This window comes from Hakea prostrata, chromosome 7 (assembly GCF_041222555.1).
Source record: "Hakea prostrata isolate BN-2017 chromosome 7, UWA_Hpros_2, whole genome shotgun sequence".
Taxonomy (NCBI): domain Eukaryota; kingdom Viridiplantae; phylum Streptophyta; class Magnoliopsida; order Proteales; family Proteaceae; genus Hakea; species Hakea prostrata.
The window spans coordinates 66,990,414-67,018,108 of record NC_142606.1 but is presented as its reverse complement, the minus strand read 5'-3'; the positions used below and the strand labels follow the sequence as shown (position 1 = coordinate 67,018,108).

Sequence of the window (27,695 nt, the reverse complement as noted above, 5' to 3'; positions counted from 1 at the left end):
GAGGTAGGGGATGCTTGAGTGGGTAGGGAAGAAGGGGGAATGGGGCTGGAGGTTTACTTACTTGATAGGAGCTTCTGAGAGGACTAATGGCTGCTGTGAATTGAGATCAGCTGCTGATTGTAGTTGAAGAACCCTTCAAAATCCACTGTGGCCCTCCCAAAGAAAACCACAAAGTCTTGTGTCTCACAAATACTCTTAATTTTATTCAGTCAAACTTGAGATTACAAAGGAACAATAGGCTTATTTATATCCTACTAAAAGACTATTAACATTGTGTGGGATTCCTCAACAGACAAGGATCCCACCATGGTAGAAGATCTTGCTCTTGAGGGAGATCTTGCCACCCTAAAAAACCAAGATCTCGACCGAGAGGAGATATGCCATTTTTTTGCTTCAACTCGGTGGCCCATCTCGGTGGGTTTCAAGGTCCTGGATGGGCTAAAACTTGGTATTTAGCTTATTTAAGGCCCTTTGAACACACTTGTGACCTTGAATTTGTGAGACAACAACCTCAAGTATGATTTCTAAGTCTACCCATAGTGTGAAACCGAAATGCTATAGGATTAGGGAATGCAAGGTTATACAACATGTAATACATAAACTTTAAGGCAAATAAATGAAAAGCAATTGTATCAAATACATCAAATAACTTAAAAGTCATCAAATTCCATCCATATGAGTATCACAATCTCGACTTTCAAGAATAGAATGATAAAATTATACAACCATTAGAAGTTCTATATAAGTGATTAACACATAAGCTCATAAGACAAGAAGAGAATGATTGATCTTCCTTTGATGTTTTAGATGTGCTAAGAGTAGTTACAAGTCAAAATCCAGCTGAAATCTGCAAAAAAATGGGGCAGAAATTGGGAGTTCTAATGAGATATAGGTGAGATATCCCATTTCATATGAAAAAACCAAGATATCTTGCGAGATCTCGCCGAGATCTCCCACTATGGATCCCACCACATGATGTGGTGTCTCGAATTGGAATCTAAACAATTAAAGACACATGATAAAAATAAAAGACTAATTAACTTAAGACTCTTATCTAAGGAAGTTCACTTGAAAAAGAACTCCTTGGGACACTTAACCACCAACTACTTGAAGGACAACTTCTAATTGAAAGTAAACTTCTAAAAGATGAGAACCCTCCTAAAAGATAGGAACCCTATTTTTACAACAATCTTATCTTATCCACAACCTAACCAATTCAAACACAACTCAAATTAAGAAGAAAAACTCAAATTAAACTCTAGAAATAAATCTGGAAATAATACCAGCAATATAAGAGGGCTGAAAATGCCCTAAATACCCCCACTAGGGTGTTTGGCCAACTCATGGGGCTTCTTGGAGCCATCTTGGGAGTCCCATTAAGGATTTCAGCCAGGGGGGTCACCCTAATCATGTCACATGGTCTTCTTGAGAGGGCCACGGCAGGTTTTGAGCGCATCTTCTTCAAAGTTCCAACAATTTCTTCCAATCTCCAGCATCAATTCAAGAAGCCAGCAGATCCAAGTAACTAAAGCAGCCCTAAACCCCCTAGTACTTGAGACCCTTCCCCCTCCCTTCTTCTTCCTTGTACAACCTCCCACACCTGACTTAGGTCATGTTCAACAAAACTTTTCTTGATCATACAGCTATTTTCTACGTCCAACTTAAACTGATAAAAAGAAAGTCTGTGAAGTTGACTTTCATACTCACTTTTTAGATTGTGATTCCAACAATGGATGAAGGAGTTATAACATTTCTCGTGAGGGTGCACAGAATAGAAGCAAATCAGGGAAGTTTGAAAGTTTACAAAGAAAATCTCAATTTTGGTCTTTGTGATTCACAGCAACTATTTTTGTCACACGGTTAATCTATAAATTTGAAAACTTTGGGGGCCTTTTTTTTCTAAGAAGAGTTGAGTCTTAGGGGTTGTTTACAATTCTAGAAAGTTACTTTTGTTATTCTATGGTTGAATGATGCAAATCCAAGGGTTGTGAGGAAGCCAAGCAGCAAGGTCTGATAAGGGCTCACATTGGCATGCTCCTGGTTTAAGTGCTTAAAGTGAAAAAGATCCCATCACGAGCTCTCTAGACGGTCGAGTGTATGAAGATTCCATGCATTGAAGCATGGTGGAAATGATTTGGTGTAGTGCGGTTTTAAAGATTGATCGTAGAAGATTTAGTTTAATATAGTTATATGCATTGTACGTCAATATGATGTGACCTAACAAATCTAACGGTCTATATTGTACTTGTACCCACCTCTTTAGGGGCTAATCTAAAAACTCTAGGAGCTTCTAAAGGCCATGCACTCTATCTTTGAGAATTAGATTCCATTCGGGCTTCATCCAGAGATTCTACTTTAATCTAATCAGACAGTCCCTGTACTATCCTTGCTGTGAAATCCCCCGGATTTCTACCCCTTTAACCCGTGGCTTCAAAATCGAGAAAACCGGGCCTCGAGTTGACGACAAATGTGGGCCATTCAAGTGGAGCCCGAAGGGTTGGAAATGGAAACAATGTAGGTGGATGACCCTTGTGATGACTCATCAACTCTCCTAAAGTTTAAGTGAAGAAAAAGATTAATCTCGATGGTGTAAAAAGGGTGATTTTGGAACGTCCGTAGATCGGCGATGGAGAATCCAATTGACGCAATGGTACCAAATCGAGATCGTCGGCCTTTCCAACAAGCCAAATCACCAAATCGGAGTCCATTTGAGGGTCACTTGGCCGGTTGACTGCCGGTCTACCTTTTCCGCTGGGGCGCGGGTTTTTCATGTTTAAAACCCTATTTTGAGTTTCTAACCTCTCATACTCGCATTTTAGAAGGCTAGTACGCTGAGGCTAGGAGAGAGAACCAGGGAGTAGGTTTCTAACCATTTTGACGCTGCTAACACCCGGATCATTGCGGACGTTAGGAGGTAAGAATCATCAACCGTCTTCTTTGGGGTTTGTTTTGGAGTAGTTATTCGCTATAAATGTTGGATTTGAGTAATTGTACATGATAGGTGTTTTGAATGCTTGCAAATAGTTTCATTTATGTTTCACTTTGGTTTGTAGTGATTTGTGCGAGTTGTTGCAAACAATTTTGCATTTTGGCTCTCGGACCCGTGAGAGCACTCGCGGCCGTTGGGGCTTTTTGATTGAGATGGATTAGATCATTGAAGGTATAATTAACCCTATTGCTGCCAATTAGACATTCCCGTTTCGTTTCGATTCGACTTTGAATCGATGGTGAAGTTTGATTTTTTGCCGAAACTAGGTTGAGAAAAGTGGGTTCGAAACTAGTTGGCAAATTAGGCTTTCGTTGGGTGATTTTGGAAACTTTATTAAAACCCAATTGACTTCTAATTTATATCTAATTATCCTCTTACATGGTTAGGTTTATTTTGATTATAATCACCAACTCGTAAGTGTGACTTTATGGAACTTTGAAGAGCTTATGCTAACTAAAAAGGTGAGGAATATACTCAACCTTATCTTGCATGTTTAATTATATAATTAAATTTCATTATTGATAATATTGCCTTGTTTTAATATTTATTATCTTGTGAATATGTGTGGGACTTTGCACGAATGAAAGGTAGCAGTATATTTGCTTCTATTTTCAATATTCTTTGAAAACAATATGAGAATGTATGGGATGGATGAGATTGAATGGATTGAGTGTTTCTTTTACTTTCAAATTCTAAATCATTGATATGAAGATATATGGATGATGTTGAATTAAATTACTCTTTTTATTTTATGTTTAAAACTAGGGTTGTGGGTTCGCCCATTACCCTAGTGAACTTACATGAGTATGCATCTAGACTTAAGTACATGAATGCTAAGTGTCTGAGTGTTTGGCTAGGTAACCTCACGTCTACTACCCTTCCGGGGGTGGTTGAAGCGGTTAACCCGTGATGTTGTGGTGGGTCTGGCGGGGCCCGCTATCATCATAGAGGGTAGGGTTGCATATAATGGATAAGGGCTCTGGGCGCTCGGCCGGTGAAATGATCCGTGAGAGGACATGGAGAGCATCCTGTCCATTATATGTGGCGACCACTGGGTTAAGGAATGGGATCCAACGGATGCCTCCCGTTGAGGATTCCATTCATAGGTGGAGGTATTGAACCAAGGACACTAGGCATGAGGGGAGATATCCGGACCATATGTGTCGAGGCTGTTGCTTTGCACTAGGCTAAGATTATCCTTGACACGCGCCAATCTCTTCCCGGTGATGTGGGAGTGGTGACCTATACCCCAACCATGGCTTGACGGGACTTTACCCAACAACCTCGGAGACCCAATAGATGTCTCTTGTTGAGGGAGAGTGGCGAGACCGCCCAAAGGAGATTGGTGTACAAACTTAATGCGTGTTTACCATGGAGACCTCCTGATAGAGTTAGGAGCATAATATCATAATCATTCGTACATCATATCACTATCATTAATTACATTATCGGTCTCGCTATGTGTGTGGTGTGGGATCTTGTGTACGAATGCATGATATGATATGGAAATCTTGTGGACAAATGTATGATAAGATGTTGAGTTGACCTCACTGAGTTCTGTTGTACTCATTTTATATTTTTGTTTCTATTAGAATATGCTGCATGTTATGAGGACTCCTTCCAAGTGAAGGATTCGTCATCGGCAGGCTTTCTTGAAGGAGTAACTAAAAGAGATGTAGACTTGCATGGAGCTTCATGCCCGTGCAAAGACTATTCTTATGAGGTTGGATTCCATTAGGGAATCAATTTAGTTTAATTTCCGCTGCAACAAACTATGCTTCCTTCAAACTCTGATGTCCATTTTGATTAACTTTAGATAATGGATGACTGTAACCTTTTGATCAATCAAGTTTGATAACTTTATACTTGAACTTGATTTATTCTTGTCCTTTTAATTATACTATATCATGTGTTGTATGGAATTGTCACTGAACCTAGGTCTTGTAGTGTATCACCCCCACGGGTATTCGGGTATGGCCGGATCCGGCTGGGTGGGGTGGGGTGTGACACTTGCCATCTCTGATAAAATAGTCTTTTACGGAAAAGAAGGGCTTCATGATTTTGGCTCATAGGAATGATAGAAAAACGTGGAGAAAAAAAGGCCAGAGGCATGATTTGATGAAAAGTTGGAGAAGTAGATGAAGCAACCAAAATCGGTCAGTTTTTTTGTTGAAAATTTCTTTATTCAATCTGTATTACCTTTCCAGTGGGTGCTTGTTTAATATAACTTGTTAGGGGTTGTAGCCTCATTCTCTTGTGGGTGCAAGGGTTTATATCGGAGTTGGTGTTCCATGACTTGATTGTATTAAGAGTGGGTGCTCTTTGATCGTAGTAGTGATCATCTATTAGTCGAATTGTCTGGAGTAAACCAAAGCTCCATGAGGGCATTACTCCATCAACATAAATAGTCACTCATTATGTTGTTGAACCACGTAAATCCTGCGTCTCCTATGTGGTTATTCTTTTTTGTGAAACTTTTGGAGTGCTTCTGTTTTGTAGGGTTGGTGTACACCAAAAGACCTTGCTAGGTGTATCTCTATTTTGCACGTAGTAGAGAGTTACACTATTGCACATTACTGTGTGATAGATTACTTGCAGGAATTGCAAGAAAACATTGCGGTCACTCCAACCCCCCCCCCCCCCCCCCTCAATGGCGTCTACGGACCTACAAATTCAATCCAGTAACAACAGTTTTATCTCAGCAGTAAACCAGACAAAACTATCCCTTATCTAAGTTTGGGGTTGATAATACAAATGACACAAGTGTGGAATAATCGTGATGTAAATATCTCTCTCTATATTTCACTGCCAAATTGCATGTCCATCCAAAGCCGCAAACTAGTAATCCCTCTCAAGCATTCTAGAAACCCTTCGACCCCCCCCCCCCCCCCCCTCTTTCCCCTTTCCCCCCCCCCCCCCCTCTCCTTTTTCCCTCCTTTCCCCTCTTTCGGCCCCCCTTCCTTCGACTTTCTATTTCCATGCTGTTTGTTTTGTGTAGTCAATCAAGTAAATAAACGGCAAACCTGGTGCCAAAAGCTTCCACACAAGCAGAGTTCCAGGGGGGGGGCGTCAGTTTCAATGCCTTGACCTCAGGATACAACTGCAGTTAACCAACCATTGCACCAAGGCTCACCCCTCATGTAGACAAGCAAGTGAACCACAAAACTGGAATCATGAGTCCGATGAAGAAACTGGCCAGTGAGGGCTTCTAATGTTTTACTTTGTATTTAAGAAACACATATTCCAAGTAGTTTACATGGATTGTGAAAAGATGTGGTAGAAATTGCATATTTGCAACACAAATATTACTGTTTTAGTTGGCTTCTCCCATGACAAAATGCATGCAGTACTAAGATATTGAATGCTTTCTCCGGGCAGGTAATAGAAGCCAGAATTACTAATTCTCTTTCAAGTCAGAGGTTTGAGTTTGCTCTGGGAACAGCCTTTCTGTGAAAGCAGGGTAAGCCTGCATACATTATAACCATCCCTAGACCTCACATCAGCGGGAGCCTTACACACTGGGTACACCATATTAATGATTTGAGTATCGTCATTAAAATTACGGTGGTGTAATCAAGGATCTCTATATACTCGCCAGTTGCAATAGAACAAACAGCAATTAATAGAGCTTAAAACCATTCCAATGTAACCATACCTTGCATTGAAATATTCCCAATACTCCTCCCATAAGCAACAGTGCTTTTGGAATCAATACCTTCCTTCAAAGTTCTTGCAATAACAGAAGCATAATTTGGCGCCTCTGACAAAGATCGTACAACAGAATAGCCTGATGATGATATTAAAAAACAAAAGCAACACTTATAAGATTTTCTTTAAGGGAAAAAAAAATAAAGAAACATCAGGAAAACTTGATACTTTTTACCTGTAGCTGGATGCACCATACTAGCTGCAGCACCAAATGCTAGGTTCTTTTGCTGTGTATTTGGTAGGGATCCACCGACAGGTATATAGGACCACTCCTACAAACAATGTTTACATCCATCCATTCAATCCAACTCTCAAAATTATTGTTAATAAAATGTTCTACAAATACAAACTAATATCTTTGACACATATCATCATCGGCTAGAACTAAAAAATCCTAACATCCAATTTTCTTTAAGAAATACAATTACTCTTGATAGTTTATTTAAAATGCATGCAAAAAGTACTGGTTAATAGTCAAAGATGGTGCTCCAGACCAACATCCATGACACCCAATAATTAAAACTAATTAATTATACACAGTTGAACAAGACATTGATTTCCTACCCATACACCCTCAGCAGCTAACATTCAATATTTTCTCAAAGCCATGTGAATACTCAAAACTAGAAGGAAGTGAAACATACAAAATATAGACTGCCACAAATGCATGGTGATCACCATTATAAATGCCTGGTATGCTCTGCACACGTTTAAATAATGCTAACAACACCAAAGATTTATAAAAATAAAAATATAAAATATAAAAAAAAGGCATTTATAAATTGAGACCACTTTGAAGTTTGATATAAACTGAGAAAGGAATAGCATGCCAGCAGATTCCCAGCTGCCAATGGTACATCCACTTTTTGTAAGTTAAAACAGCTTCCCCTTCTCATATTTAGGTCTCAGACAGATATCCTTCCATTGCATAATGTTGGTCCCCAACTCCCAGCGGTCTCCATATTCCATGATCTAAGACTAGACCCTTGACAGGCTCATAGCCATATAAGACTTCAATGGGAAAATTGTCTTTTGTTAGCATGATCTCAGATATAATTTAGTGACCACAACTAGGAAGATATTTGAAATGCTTTGCCTGGTGGGGACAGGTAGGATGAGCTGTAGGTTCAAAATCACACACCCCTGTAACAAGATCACAATTCACAAGTAAAACCAAAAAAGAACTTTAGTGGTTTCAAAGTAAACCAACATGGACGAAGGTCATAGTTTGACTACAGTGATGTTCTAGTGGTTAGAGTGTAAATAATAGGTGTTTCTGGTGTTTCCAGAATTAGCAAGTAAGGGCCTGTGCAATAGTACATCTATTTCTATGTTGTTTATCAATTCCAGAGGTAAATTTTTCTATTTGTATTACTCGATCAAATTTCTTAAAACATTTTTGGTAGCGTAGTAAAATCTATTCAGGGCCAAAGAATAAATGCAAGTGCATTTGTTATGCACAGTGTTGTGAGAGTGGAGATATTCCCCTCTAATTGGCACTAACACGAGAGGAGTCCTAAATGGATTATGATTTCACTTTAAGTAGTCCTATATTCTCTAATTGGGTTAGGACTTCCACTTTAAGTCCTTTTTGGCGTCTTTAGTTATGTTTTCCTATTTAGATTTGTACTCCTCTTCCTTCTCTGAGTTGGTTCTAGCTTATGTTTGTAAACCTTTAAATACCCTAATGGAGCAATAATGATATCAGCCTTTCTCAGAGCAATTTTCTCTCATCCTTGACATGGTATAAGAGCCTAGTCCAAATTTTGATCTCTATTGCTGAGCATGTAGTGTGAAATCAATAGTGGTGAAGTTTCTCCTCACATCCCAAATCGCAAAAGCTGTTTTCTCTCCTTTTTCTCTTCAATTGCGGGCTGGATCCATCTCCAACTCACTTAAAACACTCGAAGCCTCTAAAGCCCATAAAATTCAAAGTTGTTAAAATAAACACCACGAAATAGAAACAAAACGAAAATACACAGAGATTTAACATGGTTTACACAACAATGCAGTTTGCTACGACAACGGGCGAAGAAGAAGAGTTTTTCACTTTGTAGAAGAAGAATTGAAAGAGATCTCACAATCAATCATCAAGAACGGAGTTACAAGAACTCTCAGCCAAAACTCCTAATTGGAAAATCCCATATCTCTCAATAATGTGGTAGGTGAACATAAGATACACATATATAGACTCAAATCGGGTAAACGGGTCACCCACCAAAATATGTTAGTGCAGGTCCATCTTCCAAATCGGGTATAAGAATTCGAGTCAAAACATAATACAAGTTGTTACATTTTTTAGATAGAACCTAGCTGCAGAGCTTATATTACCCCCAATAATTGGGAATAGCAAAAGGGGAAAGAATGGAACACCTATTGCTGCCTTCTCTCTTCTTCTTCTTCTTCTTCTTCTTCTTCTTCTTCCATGTTCTAAAAGGGACAAAAATGTACCTGTTCAGCCCTGAACCTTTTCTACCCATACCCTAAATCTTTTGTTAGAAAATTTTCATCTATCAAAGACCTAAACTGAGGTAGATCTGGGGTTCTTTCTCTTCTGTACAGTGGCAATGTTTTACCTCATTTTACAATCACATTTAGCATTTTAATTCGTAAACACTTCAAGAATCTCTGCTTTTAATTTTTTTCTTTTCTTTTAGAAATTTGTTCTTAGGGTTATATTCTGAACTGAAGTTAGTAAAAAGTTGAGATTTATAAGTTTGTAATTTTCTCCTCATTTTGCCCCAAGTTGTGTCCTAAACTGGTTATACCTCTGCCCCAGTTGCTACCCATATACTTCTATGTTTGAAACCCTAGAATTGTGAAGAAGATGACTACATCAGAATCAACTCCTAACACAGAACCTATTTCTACTGCAACTGAAAATTCTGACAAGACTGATTAGCAGACCCATGGTCCACTTAAAATCTTAGATGGTTCAAACCATTTAATGTAGTCAAGATCTGCCTATATTACTCTTGCTGGCCAAGGACTTCTAGGACATTTTACAAGAGCTACTGCAGACTCAAAAAAACCCAGGATCAGCATAGGATCGATGGCTTGCACATGATTCTCTGGTGGTAGCACGCTCAATTAGATGAAGATCTAATCAACTAGAGTTAAACCTAACTTTTATTCTACTAGACACTGCAAGGGGGAAGACGGGGCCAACAACTAGCAATCAAGAGGGAGGCTGGAGAGAGGAACCTAAACCCCAAGTAACAACAATGAGCCTGTTCCTTGGGGTATCCAAAATAGGGGGTGGCGGATATGCTGAAGTCTAGCAAAAACATCAAAACAAATGGCTTTCCAAATCATGGCCAAGGACCTAGATTTGGGAGTCCATCTCCTAAGGTTCCACTCACACCACAGATGGTGGATAGTAGCACCAAAAACTAACTTACCAACCCAATCATGGAGGAGCCAATGAAGGCTCTCAAAATCCAAGGCCATAGCAAAACCAAAGGGGCGTCTGGAACAGGACCAAAAGGAGGGGAGGGCTTCCCCCTAAAGAGAACAAGAAAAGGGGCAAGTGAAGAAAAGGTGGTCAAGGTCCTCTGAACCACTCCAACAAAGGATGCAGTTGAGGGTAAGGAGGATGTGGCAACTAATAAGAAAGGACTGGGTGGGGAGGCCTAGATTGAGAGCTTTCTAAAGGGTGAGTGAGTGATGCGGTATATGACCTTTGAACCAAACCAAGGAAGACCAAGGAACTGGGGGGGGGGGGGGAGGGTAAGGTTCTAAGTTGAGGAGGAGGAGAAGATTTTGGAGATGGAAGCGAGCCAAATAGTGAGTTCACAAAGGGGGTTGAGGAGAGGGGGAAGGGAAGTCCAAATTTGTGTGAGACACTAGCAAGGCAAAGGGGACCAAGAATCGTTAATAATGAAGGTGGAAAGCGAGGTGAACTTAGGGATACGGGAATCATACACAGTAAGGGGACCAAGGAGGGTGTAGAGAATGGCCATCAGATGCCACGGATCTAGCCAAAAGGAGATAGAAGAACCAAAGGAGACGTGGGAGGTGATAGCAAAGAGAGCAACTATCTCAAGAAGAGGAGCTTCCTCCAGACCTAGGAAGGGTTACAGGGTGTGGGGGCAGTCCAAATGGAGTCGGACTAAAGGAGATAAGAGTAAACCCAGAAACCCAAATGGAGTCATGCTTTGAAGCAATCTCTAGATGAGTTTGAGAAGGTAGGCCATATTGATGTCCTGGATGCGGCAGGTACCCAAACTATGGAAAAAAAAAAATTCAAAGAAAACTCAAGTTTTGACTTATGAAAACAAAGAAATTTCGTGGAAACTTGGGACTTTTTCCTGCAAGTTCGATAGGCTTTAGGGGGTATTTTGAGGTGGGACTCTGCATAAAAGCTAATTAGAGTTTAAATAACACATTAACAAATTCATTTTGCTAAAAATGTCAATATAGATATGTCATTCAAAGTACATAACATCTGTTGAAGTATACATAAATTAGGAGTTTTACTGTTCACGTTCTTGTTCACGTGAACAGTAAAAACAGCTTTTACTATTCACGTGAACAGTATAAATAGCTTTTATTGTTCACGTGAACAGTATTTTGCTGTTGTTTTGATTATATTTTCTATTTCTAATGTGGGAATCTTGCTACATAAGTTTTGGGAGCTTTTTAGAAAGCATAGTTTCTATTTTAGTGGTAGTTTCTATTTTCTGAACTTTCTATTTAGAAGTTAGGAAGTTACTAAAGCTGTAATATTTTGTTTCCTTCTTCTAGAGGACAATTACTTGTCTCTCAAGTTGTATTAGATTCATTAGAAGCTATAAATAAAAGTGCTCTATGATTCTAGACTCTTTAGCTAAGAATCACAGGTCTTTTCTACTGGTTCTTCATCTCTCTTCTCTTCTTCTTCTTCTCTCTTTTCTCTGTTCAAGTTCAACTGCTATTTTGATTGTTTAAAGCTTGTTTTCTAACATGGTATCAGAGCTTTTTTGAATCAAAATAGTGTTGTTCTCAATATTCTCTTCTGAAAAAAAAAAAATTTCTTCTGTTTCCTTGGTGTGCAGCCACCTAATGCTGTATATTATGGACTGTTAGATCAGATATTCATGTGAACTGATCTTCTCTACCTATTACCTTACTCTTACACGTTTCAAAACTTGAATACCTATGTTACCTCTTTTTTTTTCTCTTATTCTGTCCTAAGGTTGCAGAATTTTTTTGTGTTCTTTCTACTTTAAGTTTTGGAAAACTTATTTGAGTGATATCTACCTCAGTTTCATGTCTTCACTTACACGTGACTCAATCATGAGTACGGCTGAATCAAAAGGATCTCAAGGAGATCATGTAAATGTTCAAATTACATCTATCAAGCTCAAAGGTAGTTCTAATTACTTGTTGTGGTCACAAGCGGTTCGGGTGTACATACTTGCAAAAGGTAAGCCTAAGTTCATTGAGGATGAACCTCCTGCTGAGACTGACAAATCTTATTTTAGTTGGATCCAAGATGATGCAATCATCAAAATTTGGATGTGGAATAGTATGGAACCGGATATTGCAGCGAATGTTATGTTCCATAAAACTGCAAAGGGAATATGGGATGATTTGCAAGAGAGTTATTCCCAAGCTAAAAATATGACTCGAATTTTTAGTATTTATGAAAAGCTATTTCAATTTCAGCAAGCTGACAAGTCTTTGCAGGATTATTACAACTCCTTTAAAGGCATGATGGAGGAGTTGAATGTCTTTCAACCTCTCACCACTGATATAGAGAAGCTTAAGGCCCAACGGAATGAATTTTTGTGTCTAAGTTTCTTGCAGGATTGAACCCTGAACTGAAATCTGTCAAAGGACATCTTCTTGCTGGTGAGCATGTCCCTAATCTAAGTGAAGCATATTCTAGACTTCAACGTATTGCCTTGCCTGAAGGGAGTTCTAAAAAAAAAGTTTTAAAGGAGAAAATCAGCCTTCACTACCTCTTATGGAAGGGGACGTGGTTGTGGTTCAGGGGGAGTTAGTAGGTCTTCTGGAGGTCGTGGTGTTCAACTGTCTGATAAGACATCTCGACTTTGTACTCATTGCGGCAAATCAGGGAACTTAGTGGAAGCTTGTTGGGCCAAACATGGAAAACCAGAGTGGGCCAAGCACCTTGCCAATCATGCCGTTTCTGATGGTGATACTGATACTGTAGCAAACAACGATAGTGGTTCTGGATCTTCTTCAGGGGACTTGTCTAAGACTCTAAGAGATGATGTAAGCCAAATCCTTCGCCGATTGCAAAATATTGAAACTGGCGCTTCCACATCCACTAGTACTTCTGTTGCCACACTTTCTCATGCAAGTAACACAACACTTCTCACTTCTACTCCCACCCCTTGGATCATCGATTCAGGGGCCTCTTCCCATATAACCGGTAAGTCATCACTTTTTAGCTCTTTTTCTAAATCTACCACTAAAAATTCTGTTGTTATAGCTAATGGGACTTCCACACCTATTCTAGGCTTTGGAAGTGTTTCTCCTACACCTTCTCTTACTTTATCATCCGTACTTCATGTTGCTAACTTTCCTTTTAACTTATTATCTGTTAGTCAATTAACTAAAGCACTAAAATGCTCTGTGACTTTTACTCCCACTTATTGTGTTTTCCAGGACCTTCACATGAGGAAGACGATTGGTAGAGGGTGTGAAAGGAACGGACTCTACTATTTGGACTATGCTACACCTATTGCGGCTCTTTCTGATGATTATGTAGATGCTCTTCAGTGGCACTGTCGTTTAGGCCATCTGTCTTTACCTAGATTAAAAATTTTATTTCCTTCTTTCAACTCAGTGTCTAGATTAAATTGTGAAGCGTGTGAGTTAGGCATCGTGCCACCTATCCTCCACGCTCTATCTCTCGTAGTGAGTCCTTATTATCTCTTGTTCATTCCGATATTTGGGGCCCTTGTAGAATTAGTAATAGGCATGGTTTTCGATATTTTGTTACTTTTGTGGACGATTTCTCCCGTCTTAATGGTTGTATCTTTTAAAGGATCGGACAGAGTTCTTAACTACATTTAAAAGTTTTATTCATGAAATTCGGACTCAATTTTCTCTTCCTATTAAAATTTTTCGGTCTGATAATGCTTTAGAATATGTGCAACATGATATATCTAACTTGCGTGATTCTCTTGGAATGATTCATCAAACCAGTTGTTCATTCACTCCCCCAACAAAATGGAGTGGCTAAACGCAAAAATCGTCACCTCTTGGAGGTTGCACGTGCTATTTTGATTCAGAAGAATGTTCCAAAGAGTTACTGGTGTGATGCAATTTTGACTGCTGGTCATTTAATTAACCGCATGCCTATGCCTTTGCTTTCTGAAAAATCTCCTTTTTCAATTGTTTTTCCCAATAGAGAACCGTTTTCAGTTCCACCCAAAATTTTTGGTTGTGTGTGTTTTGTTCATATACCACATCCTTTGGATAAACTTTCCCCCCGTTCTATTAAGTGTATTTTTCTTGGGTACTCACGCACTCAAAAAGGTTTCCGTTGTTATGATCCGGTTCTTCGCAAACAATTTACAAGCGCGGATGTGACCTTTTTTTAAGACACTCCTTATTATCTAAGTCAATCTGTGTCTGTTGAAAATGTTTTGGATGATACTCCTCCGATTCCCTCTTTAGTTCCTTCCACTAGCAATGTTCCTCTACAGGTTTATTAGCGAAGACATAAGTTGCTAGAACATATTGTGGATAGTAGAGTTCCTCCTAACAATATTAGCGGCTCTCCTTTAGTGGAGCCTGAAGCTGGCCCTACGGATGTTCCTTCTTCATCCTCTCCACCGGTGGATTCTTCTAGTGGAGATCCCACTCTGCCTTCAGATGACTTACCAATTGCTTTAAGGAAAGGTACTCGTACTTGCACTTTACACTCTAACATTGTTTATCCTGTTTCCAATTTTATTTCTACCTCTCATCTCCCTCCTAGCTTTCATTGCCTTGCTTTGTCTATGTCTGCCGTTCATATTCCAACCCATCATACCGAAGCTCTTAAAATTCATGGCTGGAAAGCTGCTATGGATGTGGAAATGGATGCTTTACAATCTCGTCATACATGTTCTTTAGTCAACTTGCCTCCTGGGAAAGATGTGGTCCGCTGTCGGTGGGTGTATACAATTAAGTACCATTCTAACAGTACGGTTGAAAGGCTTAAGGCCCGCTTGGTGGCTAAGGGCTATACACAAACATATGGTGTAGATTATTTTGAGACTTTTTCTCCCGTGGCAAGACTTAATTCCATCCGTGTCTTGATATCTTTGGTCTGTGAATTATGATTGGACTCTTTTTCAGCTTGACATAAAAAATGCATTCTTATATGGTGATCTTCATGAAGAAGTTTACATGGAGCAACCTCCAGGGTATGTTGCTCAGGGGGAGGACAGTGTTCGTGTTTGTAGGCTTCATAAAGCGATTTATGGACTCAAACAGTCTCCACAGCTTGTTTGAGAAATTTAGCAAGCGTAGTCTTTTGGTTTTGTCAGTGTTATTCGATCACTCTATGTTTGTTAGACGGCTGATTGTGTTGTCATTATGGCAGTTTATGTTGATGATATTGTCCTTTCGGGCAATGATGTTGATGCAATCCATACGGTTAAGCACACTTACAAAAATCTTTCCAAACCAAAGATTTAGGTGATCTACAATATTTCTTGGGAATTGAAGTGATCCGCATAAAAAAAGAGTAAGTTTGTCACAAAGAAGTATGTGTTAGATCTTTTGGCCGAGGCTGCATGCTTACTTCTAAACCTAGCGACATTCCCATGGATCCTCGGTTAAGTTAGGACGTGATGATGGTGATTTGTTAGATGATGTCCATCGTTATAGAGTCTTATTGGGAAACTTATTTATCTTACTGTTACTCGTCTTGATATTTCTTATTCTTTGGTGTGTTAAGTCGTTTATGCAGTCTCCTAGGAAGGCTCATTGGGATGCCGATGGGTGCTTCGGTACCTCAAGAGTGCACCCGGAAAAGGGCTCATCTATCAACCAAATCGGGTATGGACTTGGTTGCCTTTTCGATGCTTGGGCTAGATCCGTCATTGATCGCCGGTCAACCACGGGTTATTGTACTTTTCTTGGAGGAAATCTTGTGACTGGAAGAGTAAGAAACAGTCCACCATTGCTCGATCTAGTGCTGGCTGGTATGGGCTATGGCCCACACCGCTGCTGAATTGATGTGGCTTCGTCATTGTTAGAGGAAATAGGATTCCGTTCCCCCTATGAAAATGTTTTGTGATAATCAGGCAGCCACTTATATTGCTAGTAATCCAGTGTTCCATGAGAGAACGAAGCATATAGAGGTAGATTGTCACTTTGTGCGTGATGCTGAAGAAGAGCTTATAACAACTCCTTTTGTGAGCTCTCTGACCAACTAGCTGATTTGTTCACCAAAGCTCGTTTAGACCAAGTTTCGGTCTATCTCTTGCGTGGGCATGGGAGATTTGTATGCTCCAGCGAGGGGGAGTGTTGAAGTATACATAAATTAGGAGTTTCTTGTTCACGTTACATTCACGTGAACGGTGTTTTTCTGTTCACGTGAACGTATTTGCTGTTGTTTTGATTATATTTTCTATTTCTAATGTGGGAATCTTGCTACATAAGTTTTGGGAGCTTTTTAGAAAGCATAGTTTCTATTTTGGTGGTAGTTTCTATTTTCAGAACTTTCTATTTAGAAGTTAGGAAGTTACTAAAGCTGTAATATTTTGTTTCCTTCTTCTAGAGGACAATTACTTGTCTCTCAAGTTGTATTAGATTCATTAGAAGCTATAAATAAAAGTGCTCTGTGATTCTAGACTCTTTAGCTAAGAATCACAGGTCTTTTCTACTGGTTCTTCATCTCTCTTCTCTTCTTCTTCTTCTTCTTCTCTCTTTTCTCTGTTCAAGTTCAACTGCTATTTTGATTGTTTAAAGCTTGTTTTCTAACAACATCAATGTAGAGTTTTCCGACAAATACACTATAAACTTAACGACTTAAGTACATAACATTCAATATATAACTTCTAGGTTCAAACAACAAATACAAAGTAACTGACAATAAAAGGGAAGTACAACTAAATGCTAATAGGAGTGCCTCGGTGGATCCATCTTGTGAGTCGAGTAACATTGTGCATGTAACATCCTCTCCTCCTACCAATTTACATAGACATCCCATGACATGTTATGCCTATAGTTTGCATCTTTTTAAGTCAAGTCATCAACATGCCTAAGATAACCAGTCTAAGGAAATACACAATTTGTCGAAAAACTCTACATTCATGTAATGTACTTTGAATGACATATCTAAATTGATTTTTTAGCAAAATGAATGTGCCAATGTGTTATTTATACTCTATTTAGATTATATGCAGCGTCCCACCCAAAAATACCCCCCTAAAACCTGTCAAAACTTGATGTCGAAACTTGCAAGAAAAAGTCCTAGGTTTCAACAAAATTTCCCAGATTCCACTAAATTCCCATTTTCACAAGGTCAAACTTGAATTTCCCTCGAATTTTTTCTCATGAACCAACAGATCCAGCTATGTTTCGACCCAATTGGGGTGGGGGAATTTCCTAGTTTCGTCGAATTCTCCCAAGTTTCGAGGGAAACTTGGGACTTTTTTCGTTCCCCTATAGTTTTGTTTCTCATTTCCAGAAATGGGAAATTTCGCGAGAAAATTTTCAGGTTTCACGCGAATTTTTGTTCCATGACCCAAACTACCCTCAGCTTTAGGATGACAAGTATCAAGTACATATATTCTACCTTATTCTGCACACCAGCACGGTAAAACATGGGGTATATATATCCCAAACTGAATTTAAGCCAAACTTTGTTTCAATTAAGCCAGACTTCTAAAAATAACGTTCTTGAGAACTCCAAAGTAAAAAACGACTTCTAATTAGGAATTAGATCCCCTAGAGTGCAATATCCAAAAATAATCCTTTTCTATGTATAGTCGTAAGATGATTCCACAAGCCATTCAACCTAAATTTTAGAATTTCTGAAACGTTTTTAACATGATCTGGTCCCAATTTAGATCATATCCAGAAAGCTTCAAAAAAGATAATGTATAATCTAGTTATTATTTTTACCAAACTGGGTTTTGAGTGTGATTCCAATCTGTTAGTCTTACTTCTAGTATCTTATTACTCTCCCAAACAAGATCAAAATAGTCTAGAATTTAGTGGAGAAATTCCTCCATAAGTCATTTGAAACCCCATAAATATTCAAATGAAAACTCTACGCAGAAAAGGAGATATATTCATTTTCCCATTATTCAACAGAATCGATTCACAAATAGATGAAAGACCTGACGCTAACTCAATAAGGATATGGTATCTTTATCAATTCCAATAGGTAATAAAATGATGAAAAGGATAATAATTCATCTTGTAATCCCTCCTATGGTCACATGGGGTCCATCTAAGACCATTCAATAATCCCTTTAAATTTTCCATCATGGTCATAGGCTAAGAATAAAGATCATAGGATTTTACCATAGGGTTTAACCATCATCCAAGAGAGGTTAAGGAACAATTATCAATTAGGTTTCACCAAACTTGACACCATAGAACAAAGTTCCCTCGAAACTTGCAAAATTTCAACCGAAATATCTAATTTTGGGAACCTCAAAATGAAAAACTAGGGGACCGAAAAAATCCCAAGTTTTGACCAAATTTTGAAAAGTTTCGATCGAAACCGTCGAAATTTGGTCGAAACTTGTCGAAACCTGGTTGAACCCAACTAGACCAGCTGGTTCATAAGAAAAAAAATTCCCAAATTTCTTGAGAAACATGGGAAATTTCGTGGAAACTTGGACTTTTTCCCGCAAGTTTTGTAGCTTTCCCATATTTTCAATTTTTTTTGTTTCTTTCATGTTTCCCCAAATACCCCCTCCATCAAGACTTCCCTATTCAAATTGCGTATTCCCTTAGACTGGTTATCTTAGGCATGTTGATGACTAGACTTATAAAGTTACAGTTGTCGATTACCTTGACAACTATAAGCATAAAATGTAATGGAATGTCTATGTTCGTTGGTTGGAGGAGAGGATGTTACAGGCATAGTACTACTTGACTCACATGATGGATCCACCGAGGCACTCCTCTTGACACTGAGTTGTACTTTCCTTTTATTGTTAGTTACTTTGTATTTGATGTTCTGAAGTTAGAAATTATATATTGAATGTTATGTACTTAAGTAGATAAGTTTATAGTGTACTTCTCGAACAACTGTACATCGATGTTATGTACATTAAATGACATATCTACATTGACTTTTTTAGTAAAATACAGCCAATGTGTTATTTATACTCTAATTAGAGTAAATGCAGAGTCCCACCCTAAAATACTCTTTAAAACCTGTAGAAACTTCATGTCGAAACTTGCAAAAAAAGGTCCTAAGTTTCCTCGAAATTTCCCAGTTTCCCACCTAGGTTTCCCATTTTCACCAAGTAGAAACTTAAGTTTCCCTCAATTTTTTTTCTATGCTTGACTCTAAGAACCCAAAAACCATAATCATGATGGCAAGGAACCCCTGTTTAGGTGTGGGTCAGATCAAGGTCAGGTGTATGGGATCCCCTCCCCCTAATAGAAGCAACTAAAATCATGGGTTAAGGTTTAGGTTATTTTAATTTTTAATTAGCCCATTAACTGTTTTTTAAATGCTTATTTTAAGTCGTAATTCCAATAGGAAAGCTAAAGTTACTGTTCATGTGAACAGTTACCATGAATCTCTAGTCTTATGTCAGCCAATGTGGCTGCTCAGTTGAGGGGAGATTCAATTAATAACAGTTTATTTTGAGCACTGTTGCTTTGTGAGTTAGTGTTACTAATTTCCAATCTATATCCTATAATTCCTGAAGCTCTTCCATTCCATCTCCATCGAAGAAGCTCCAAGATAGCTGGAAATTCTGCACATTCAAGGATTGATTCAAGCATCCCAGGGGCTGTTCTTCAATAACAGTAAGCTCTTTTTCTTTTAGTCTTCTAAAGCCAACCCCAATTACCCATTTCCTCTCTATTTTCATTTTCCTCAAACCTAGCCACTAAAACCTATTTCTGCCCAAACTAACCAGTAGAGTCTGCTAGAAATCCATCCCATATCCTATACATATCATCCCCTTCTCCTAATCAAGAGCATACACAGAATACCATCTAAAACAACCTTTCTTAAATTTTCATACTCCCCAAAAACCCCTAAATTTCCTACCCAAATTTTAGGGGTCATCCTTACATCCCATTACCTGAGTTTTCTCCAAGTTTAACTGCATTCCAATTAACATTTTATCCCATAGCTCAAGAACCTGCCTCAACCGTCCGTACAACCCCATTGCCTTATATCTATACTATCCAACCACCATAACCTATGTTTTTATGTATCCCAATCAAAAACCCCAAAATCTTAAAACCTTGAATCCTCCAAGGATAGGGAAAGAGATCATATAACTTACTGGTTCAAGGATGGGAAGGACCTCCAAGATTCTTCTTCTTTTTCTCCTCTTTCTCTTTCTTTTCTTCCTTATTTTATTTTCTTATTATTTTTTCAAGCTTGGCTGCAAGGGGACTCTCTTCATCCTTCCCTCCTCTTCTCCTCTGTTTTATTTTCATAGTCCTCAAATTTCTTCTTTCACTTTAAGTTCTCTTCTAATCAACTCCTATTTTATCTCTAACTTCGTTATCCTAGATTCTCTCAACAATCCAACTAATTCCCTCTCAATGGTAACCCCTACTTTCCACTCAACCTCTCACTCCTCCATGTTCAATGAGATCCTTTATTTAATAGCTGCTTATTTCATTATTATTTATTAATTCCTAGTTGGATTTAAAATAGAATATAATATATTTAATTAAAAAGAATACTTTACTTGCATAGTAGAACTAACCACTAACTTCCCTAACTAAAATTAAATTCCATCAATTAAACTACATAATAGCTTATGATCAAATGATTCAAATCTCAAATGGAGAATACTTAATCAATTTAACCACAGTATTTATAAATTATAATCATACATCGACATTTATAATCCTTAATGACTGCCACTTGGGAGTTTGGACCTATGCTCAATAGTGAAAAGTCTAATCTACGCTAGCACTTTGGGCACCGGTATTACATCTTTAACACCCAAAATAGGATGCAAATCTGGGGATCTGATTCCTATCCCCAGAATCTCAATCTTACCAAACTCAAGTCCAATTCAGTCTTCATCAAGCTTGGTGAAAAGCAGATGAAATAAAAAAAAATTAGTTGAAAAAGAAAAACAAAGAAGAAAAAGGAGCATTGGATTCCCACCAGAAATTGTGGTCCAGAATCACATTGATCCCAAAGATTTCCCACCCTTGACTATGTCTGTGAACATGCAGACTTTCTCGTCAGCAAAAAAAAAAAAAAAAAAAAAGGGTCAAGCCACAACTTCATTAAATAAAATTTGTGAGTTACATATTTATATAGATGACTCAAAACAAACACTATGAAGGAATAGCCTCACCTAATCATAGACTAATAAGATACATAAACTGTCTCAAAACAAAAGAATCCTAGTCTAGCCTAGCTAAGACACTTGAATAACAATCCAATCTAAAGAAATAAAGATGCTTCAGTAAAAATCATGTATGCCTAGCCTCCATCCACATTAAAAGTGGATTATAATGAGAAATCAAGCAATCAAATGCCCGACATACACATAACATGACCCAACGTTTAGTTCTAACAAAATAAGCCCATGTGGGTATACTTGCATCGCTGCCTCACCTCTATCAATATGCCAAAAGAGCCAATGGAGGAAACCTTAGGGACTTCAGTAGAAGAAGAACTTGAAGTTAGCCACTTAAAAAAAGGAAGTACAAAAATACCCTCACATTCCCCTATTCATGTCTGATGTGGGACTATTTTTCATTTTCCATATGAAACCCCCAACAATGTTGCCCTCCATGTGGGAGCATGAAGATCTTTCTTATCTCCCTCTCCACATGGGATCATCCAAGATCACACCAAGTTCCCATGCCCTGGCTTTGCCCCAACTGGACCCTGCCACAACCTTTGCTTATCTTCTTCATTTTTTTTTCTTTTTTTGGGGGGGGGGGGGGGGGGGATGAATGAAATAATCATTAACCAAAGCCCTAGAGGAGAGAAAAAATGTACAGCAGAGGAGAAGAGAAACAAGAAAAAGGAAAAAAGGGGAGCCAAGACCCTAGGAGACTACAATAAGCCTATTCCATGGGGTATCCAAAACTAGGGGTTGGGGGAGTGACTGCAATCTAGCTGAAACATCAAAGCATGGTGGGAGATCTCGGTGAGATCTCGCGAGATATCTCGTTTTTTCACCTTGGTGAGACAAGATGGAGGGCAAGAGCAGAGAGTTGGGATATCTTGCTCGAGATCTCACCATATCTCACTATATCTCGCCATATCTCGCCCTGGAACTCTCAATTTTTACCTTTTTTTTGTGGATTTTGGCTGAATTTTCACTTGCAACTATTCTTAGCACATCTACAACAAGGAAGATCAATCATTCTCTACTTGTTTTATGAATTTATGATTTAATGACTTATATAGAACTTCTAATGGTTGCATAATTATTTTATTCTTGAAAATTGAGATTGTGATACTCATATGGATGGAATTTTGATAACATTTAAGTTAGTTGATGCATTTGATATACTTGATTTTCATTTATATGCCTTAAAGGTTCTATATTACATGTTGTATAACATTGCATTCCCTAATCCTACTACATTTTGATTTCACACTATGGGTAGACTTAGAAATCATACATAGGGTTGTTTCTAACAAATCCAAGGCCACCAACGTGTTCAAAAGGACTTAAATAAGCTAAATACCAAGTTTCAACCCAATTGGGACCCTAAAACCCACCGAGATGGGCCACCGAGTTAATGCAAAAAAATTGTATATCTCGACCGAGATCTCTCTTTTACAAGGTGGCGAGATCTCTCTCGAGAGAGCGAGATCTTCTACCATGCATCAAAGTAGATGGCCCTCCAAATCAAGTCAAGGGAATTGGATTTGGATGTCCATCTTCTAAGGTTCCGCTCCCACCAAAGGTGAAAGATCAAAGCATTGAACACCAATTTTCCTACAACATCGCAAATGGTGGAGCCTGCAAAGTGCCCCAAAAACCAAATCCAATCTCTAGAGACTTAGGTAAAACTCATCCTCAAAAGCCAGCCATTAGCGAGAAGGTGTCCAAAAAGCCACAACCTTTGCTTTGGTATCCCTGGTCAGAGACTAATGTAAACTCATCCTCAAAAGCCAACCATTAAGGAGGTGTCCAGCCTATAGATCCCCCCGTCCAACTCCCCATTCATAATATTCACCTTTTTGCATGGAACTCCAACATGCAGCAGGACAGAATACAATAACAACAACATGCAGCAGAGACAGAATACATTACACTCAAATTATTTTACATGTTCTAATTGCACTATAGTGAAGAATAAAACAAAATCATATTAAACGAAGTTTGTCTAACATACAAATTGATGCAGAATTAAATATAACAAACAAAAATAATATGAACAGAAAAAGGAAATGAATAAAACCTATTCCATCTCATCCCAAGAATAAAACAGTGAGCATTACAATTCAAAGATCATATGAATACATTGTCAGCAAATATGCCACCATATTCTGATGGGTGGAACCCTTTGTTTTAAAATTCGTACCCTATAATGTGATTCAAATGGTTTACAATGTTTTCATACTATTTTAAGTTTTTTAAGATAATATTATCTAAGAGGAAAAATCTAAAGTATCTATACCTTTCATTTTTAGAATTAAATTTGAAGGCATAAAAAATACCACTCTTTGCGTATTTATAAAAAGAAACACAATATAAATATTATGTTACCTCTTCATAAGTCTTTATAACTCGGATACCCATCATTTCCAGTCTAGACATCAGCTTTTTCTTCAAAAGCTCAAAGGGTATGGCATCTTTTGAAGCTAAACAAGTTTCCTGCAATATTATTTGAAACATAATAAGAATAAAAATTTATTCATCTGGAATATATATATATATATATATATATATATATATATATATATATATATATATATGAAATAATTTATGAACCCAAAAACCTCAAAGAAAACTCTTGTTGGAGACATGGGCATGGCATAAAGAAATGTCGGATATTCTGCTTCCAGACATTGAACTGCTTGTTTCCCGTAATCTCTATAGTCCATGAATACCATTAGGCTGGGATCATATGGGTTGTTTTCCACCTGAAATAACAGAACAAGACAATTGGTGCAACAAGGCAGCATGAAGTTACAACTTCAAAAAAAGCTTATTAAGAATATAATATTGTCAATACACATCTTCTCAGGGTGGGCAAAACAAATATAAATAACAATTACACCATTTTTCAACTCAAACATGGTCCAAGTTTCAGTATACTGCAAACAACAGAATAATTTATTGGGGTTCAGGAAAGGAGAAAAATATAATATAAAAGAGAAACAATATTTCATCTCAAACTGATCCAAAATGACCCTGAAATTGTTCCTTTTATCTTGAAGAAAGACATGCAAAATTATTATAATAATAAAGGTTTCAAAATTTCATCAAAAAAAAAAAAATTATCTCTTTGTTAGTTGAATTTTCAATTACTAGCAAAATGTCAAAGAGACCTTACAAATCTGCATTGAGAATTCAGGAGGCCTCAATATCTCACTACTTTAAAAAGGTGATAACTCTACAAAACAGAGTCAATTCTAGTGCTTTATGCTTGAGATAGATAGCTTGATTTATGAGTGATTTGTCTTATTTTTAGTGAGTGTTCTTACTTAATTGTAATTTAGAGAGTCTTAGTATTATAAGCCTAGTATGGATCTTTTTATGTTGTTTTTGTATTAATTTTATTTAATTAATGGATGGAATTGATCAATCCTAGTTTTCTTGTCACTATAGGAAGTGAAGAGTTATATTGGAGAAAGAAAAAGCATGAGTTATGGAAAGTAAATAGGGAAAAAATCTTCCAAGTTGTATAGAAATGTTGCAGCATTGCTGCAGCATAATTTTCCAAATTTGGGTGTCAAAGCACATGTGGCACACATCAAATGAGATTACCAAAAAAGGCTAGATGATTGGATGTACATTTTGTCATTACCTAAGATATCTCAACCACTGATTTCAAGCAAAAATGTTCTAAACCTACAGCTCCTACTTACCCTAGAACTTAAGGAAAGAAAGGGGACAGCCAAGATAAGGGACGAGTACAAAAGGAGGCAAGAAGCAGAGAACGTAAAAAAAGGAGACTTGGCTAGGAGGAGGAAGCCACTGGAGAGAGAGCTGGAGCACTGTGGAAGCATCATCTGGCTCTCCATTTGGTTATTTTCTTCCTAGTCTTATGTAAGCTAGTTGTACTCCATTAACGGCTGTAATAATTTCTTTGTTCTTGAACTTCAATATGAACTAATTTCTCAGTAATGTTAGGATGATAGTAGGATGATAGAGTGCCTAGACCTGTGATTTGAGCTTGAATGTTCAGTTTGCTGTTAGCTTCTTGTAAATTTGTTGTAGCATAGTTTGTTATTAGAGTGTTCAATATATATGTTTCTATTTAATTTTATTTATTGACAGGACCATCGTTGAATGAATGTTGCTGGAAAGTTAATTGGAGCTAGACAAATATTGAACAATGTGTGTTAGCTCGATCCTCATGTGGATTAAGTTAATTAGTAGGTAGGATAAGGATAGTCACTTGCTCACATAACCTCCGTTGGGACCCAAGCATAACTCAGCATATCCTTACTTTAATTCCCCATAGGAATATGATGGATTTAAAATAGGCTAGTGAATGCATAAGTGGATCGACAAATTCCTATGTATAATGTTTTTCCGGGTTCTCTAATATGTTTGTTGTAGCATTCAAGCTCAAATTTAGGAGATGCAAATTGATTCTAACATCCATACCACCGATTGAAGTTCTTTTTACTGTGTATAGTCTGATTTAGGATCTCTAGTTTATTACCTGTCTTTCCTTTAATTAGTTTGTCAAACCATATATTCTTATTAAATTTTGCTATAAATTAGTATTCCTTTTACATTAAGAGCCAAGGATAATTTTCTCCCTAGGAATGATAATCTACTTACTCTTTATTAATTATTACTTGATTGTGACACAGCACTTGCGTAGCATTTTTAGATACAAGCAAACAAATGGCAAGACAAGATCAATGGTGAATTGAAAGCTAGCCTAACTCACAATATATCTTCATCATCTCCAGGTCCAATTATATACCAACTCAACACATAAAAGGACCCATAACTCGCTGTGACGAGATATATTGCCCTAGATAAATCAAATTCCTATGATTTTCCCTAGAAATTCGCCAAAAGTTGCCCTCACAAACGATTTTTTCCCAGTAGGCAAGTTTCATGTACAAAAGAAGAAATATCTATGGGAGTAGGAGGCCTCCTAGGATCATATCTTAGACATGCCAAAATCGGGGCATAGTGTCTCAAACCAAGCAGGAAAAGCCCTTCACTCAAGAAAACAGTAATAGGCAACAAAACCCTAACCAACAAGCACAGGTAATTCATGTAGTAAAAATCCCTTCCACATATCAAAAGTAATCAAGACCTCAAGCTCCTAAACGAACTCTTCTTGTCAGATCAATGATGCAGGTCCAAAGACTTGCACCAAGTGGAAAGCTAAGATCCAAGACAACCCCTAGAATTGCTGCCCAGCAAGAAATCAGCTTATTAATGGCCATGGGTATCCTAATACTTATTGTATTTTAATCTTAGTCATTTCAGTCACTCCGCCAATGTTTGCTGTCAGTCCCAAGCCTAGGTAAAGGAGGAGGATTTGTGCGTTAGATCGACAACTGGCACGGAGAAAAAAGATCTAGCCAGACCCTTTTCATGGATTCGACCTTATATAATAAACATTATGCTAGGGCCCCAACAAAAGAAGCAATGTGCCACACTATAGCCCGGGTGTAGTGATAAGTGGGCAAGGGTTAGTTAGGGCATCCCCCTAAGTGATGCGTTGCATTGGCGTCCGGATGCGATGATAAGTGGGCAAGGGTTCCCACGTCATGGACGAGTGTGGGTAAAAATAGCTAGTCCAGAAACATAGGATTAGATAGGCATCTTGGATTATAGGGTCTTTGACAGTTAAGAGCTTAGAATTGATAGATGTCATGAAAAAAATAAGGATATAGTTTGCATTCAAGAGACTACATGGAAGGGTTCTAAAGTGTTGGACGACTTTAAACTTTGGTATATTGGGGATAAAACTAATAAAAGTGGAGTAGGTATAAACCATATAATAGTGGACAAAGATTTTGAGAATGATGCAATGGATGTTAAAGAATAGATGAGAGGATTATTACTATTAAGCTTGTAATGGAGAAAGAGATCATAAATATAATTAGTGCATATGCACCTCAAATAGGATTGGATGAAAGTCTAAAATCAGAATTTTGGGAAAATATGGATGGATTAATTCAAGGATTTCATCAAGGAGAAAAGATTATCATAGGGAGTGATTCAAATGGAAATATTGGGAAAGATCAAAGAGGCTATGAGAGTGTACATGGAGGATATGTCTTGGAGAGAGGAATGAGGAAGGGATCTCTATTTTATGTTGTTAATTTTGATTTATTTATTGTAAATACTAACTTCAAAAAGAGAGAAGAGCATTCAATTACTTTCAAAAGTGGACACTATGGAAGCCAAATAGATTTCTTCGTAACTAGAATGTGTGATAGAATGTTGTGCACAAATTACAAGGTGATACTAAGGGAAAGCTTAACCGCACAACATAAACTAGTGGTCTTGGATATGTGCCTAACTCCAAAAACTTATAAAAGGTGCAAAGTTAACTACCTTACGATAAGATGGTGAAACTTAAAATGAGAGTGCTTGAAATAATTCGCCAATGAAGTAGCCAAACAAGGAAAGTGGGATTTTAAAGGGGACACTTATGATTTGTGGAATGAGATAGCTACATGTATCAGGGAGGTGGCTAAAAATGT

At 37.9% G+C, this 27,695-nt stretch overlaps 1 protein-coding gene across 1 annotated transcript in view; it reads right to left on the bottom strand.

Annotated features, from left to right (window-relative positions):
• The window catches only part of LUT2 (Lycopene beta/epsilon cyclase protein), an 89,449-nt gene that overhangs the window by 11,145 nt on the left and 50,609 nt on the right, over nucleotides 1-27,695 (bottom strand). The window contains exons 6-9 of the mRNA XM_089164010.1: nucleotides 23,787-23,930; nucleotides 23,554-23,661; nucleotides 6,873-6,969; nucleotides 6,645-6,776 (exon numbers count right to left, since the gene is read on the bottom strand). Of these exons, the coding sequence (XP_089020136.1) occupies nucleotides 6,645-6,776; nucleotides 6,873-6,969; nucleotides 23,554-23,661; nucleotides 23,787-23,930 (481 nt within the window). The remainder of the gene's footprint in view (nucleotides 1-6,644; nucleotides 6,777-6,872; nucleotides 6,970-23,553; nucleotides 23,662-23,786; nucleotides 23,931-27,695) is intronic.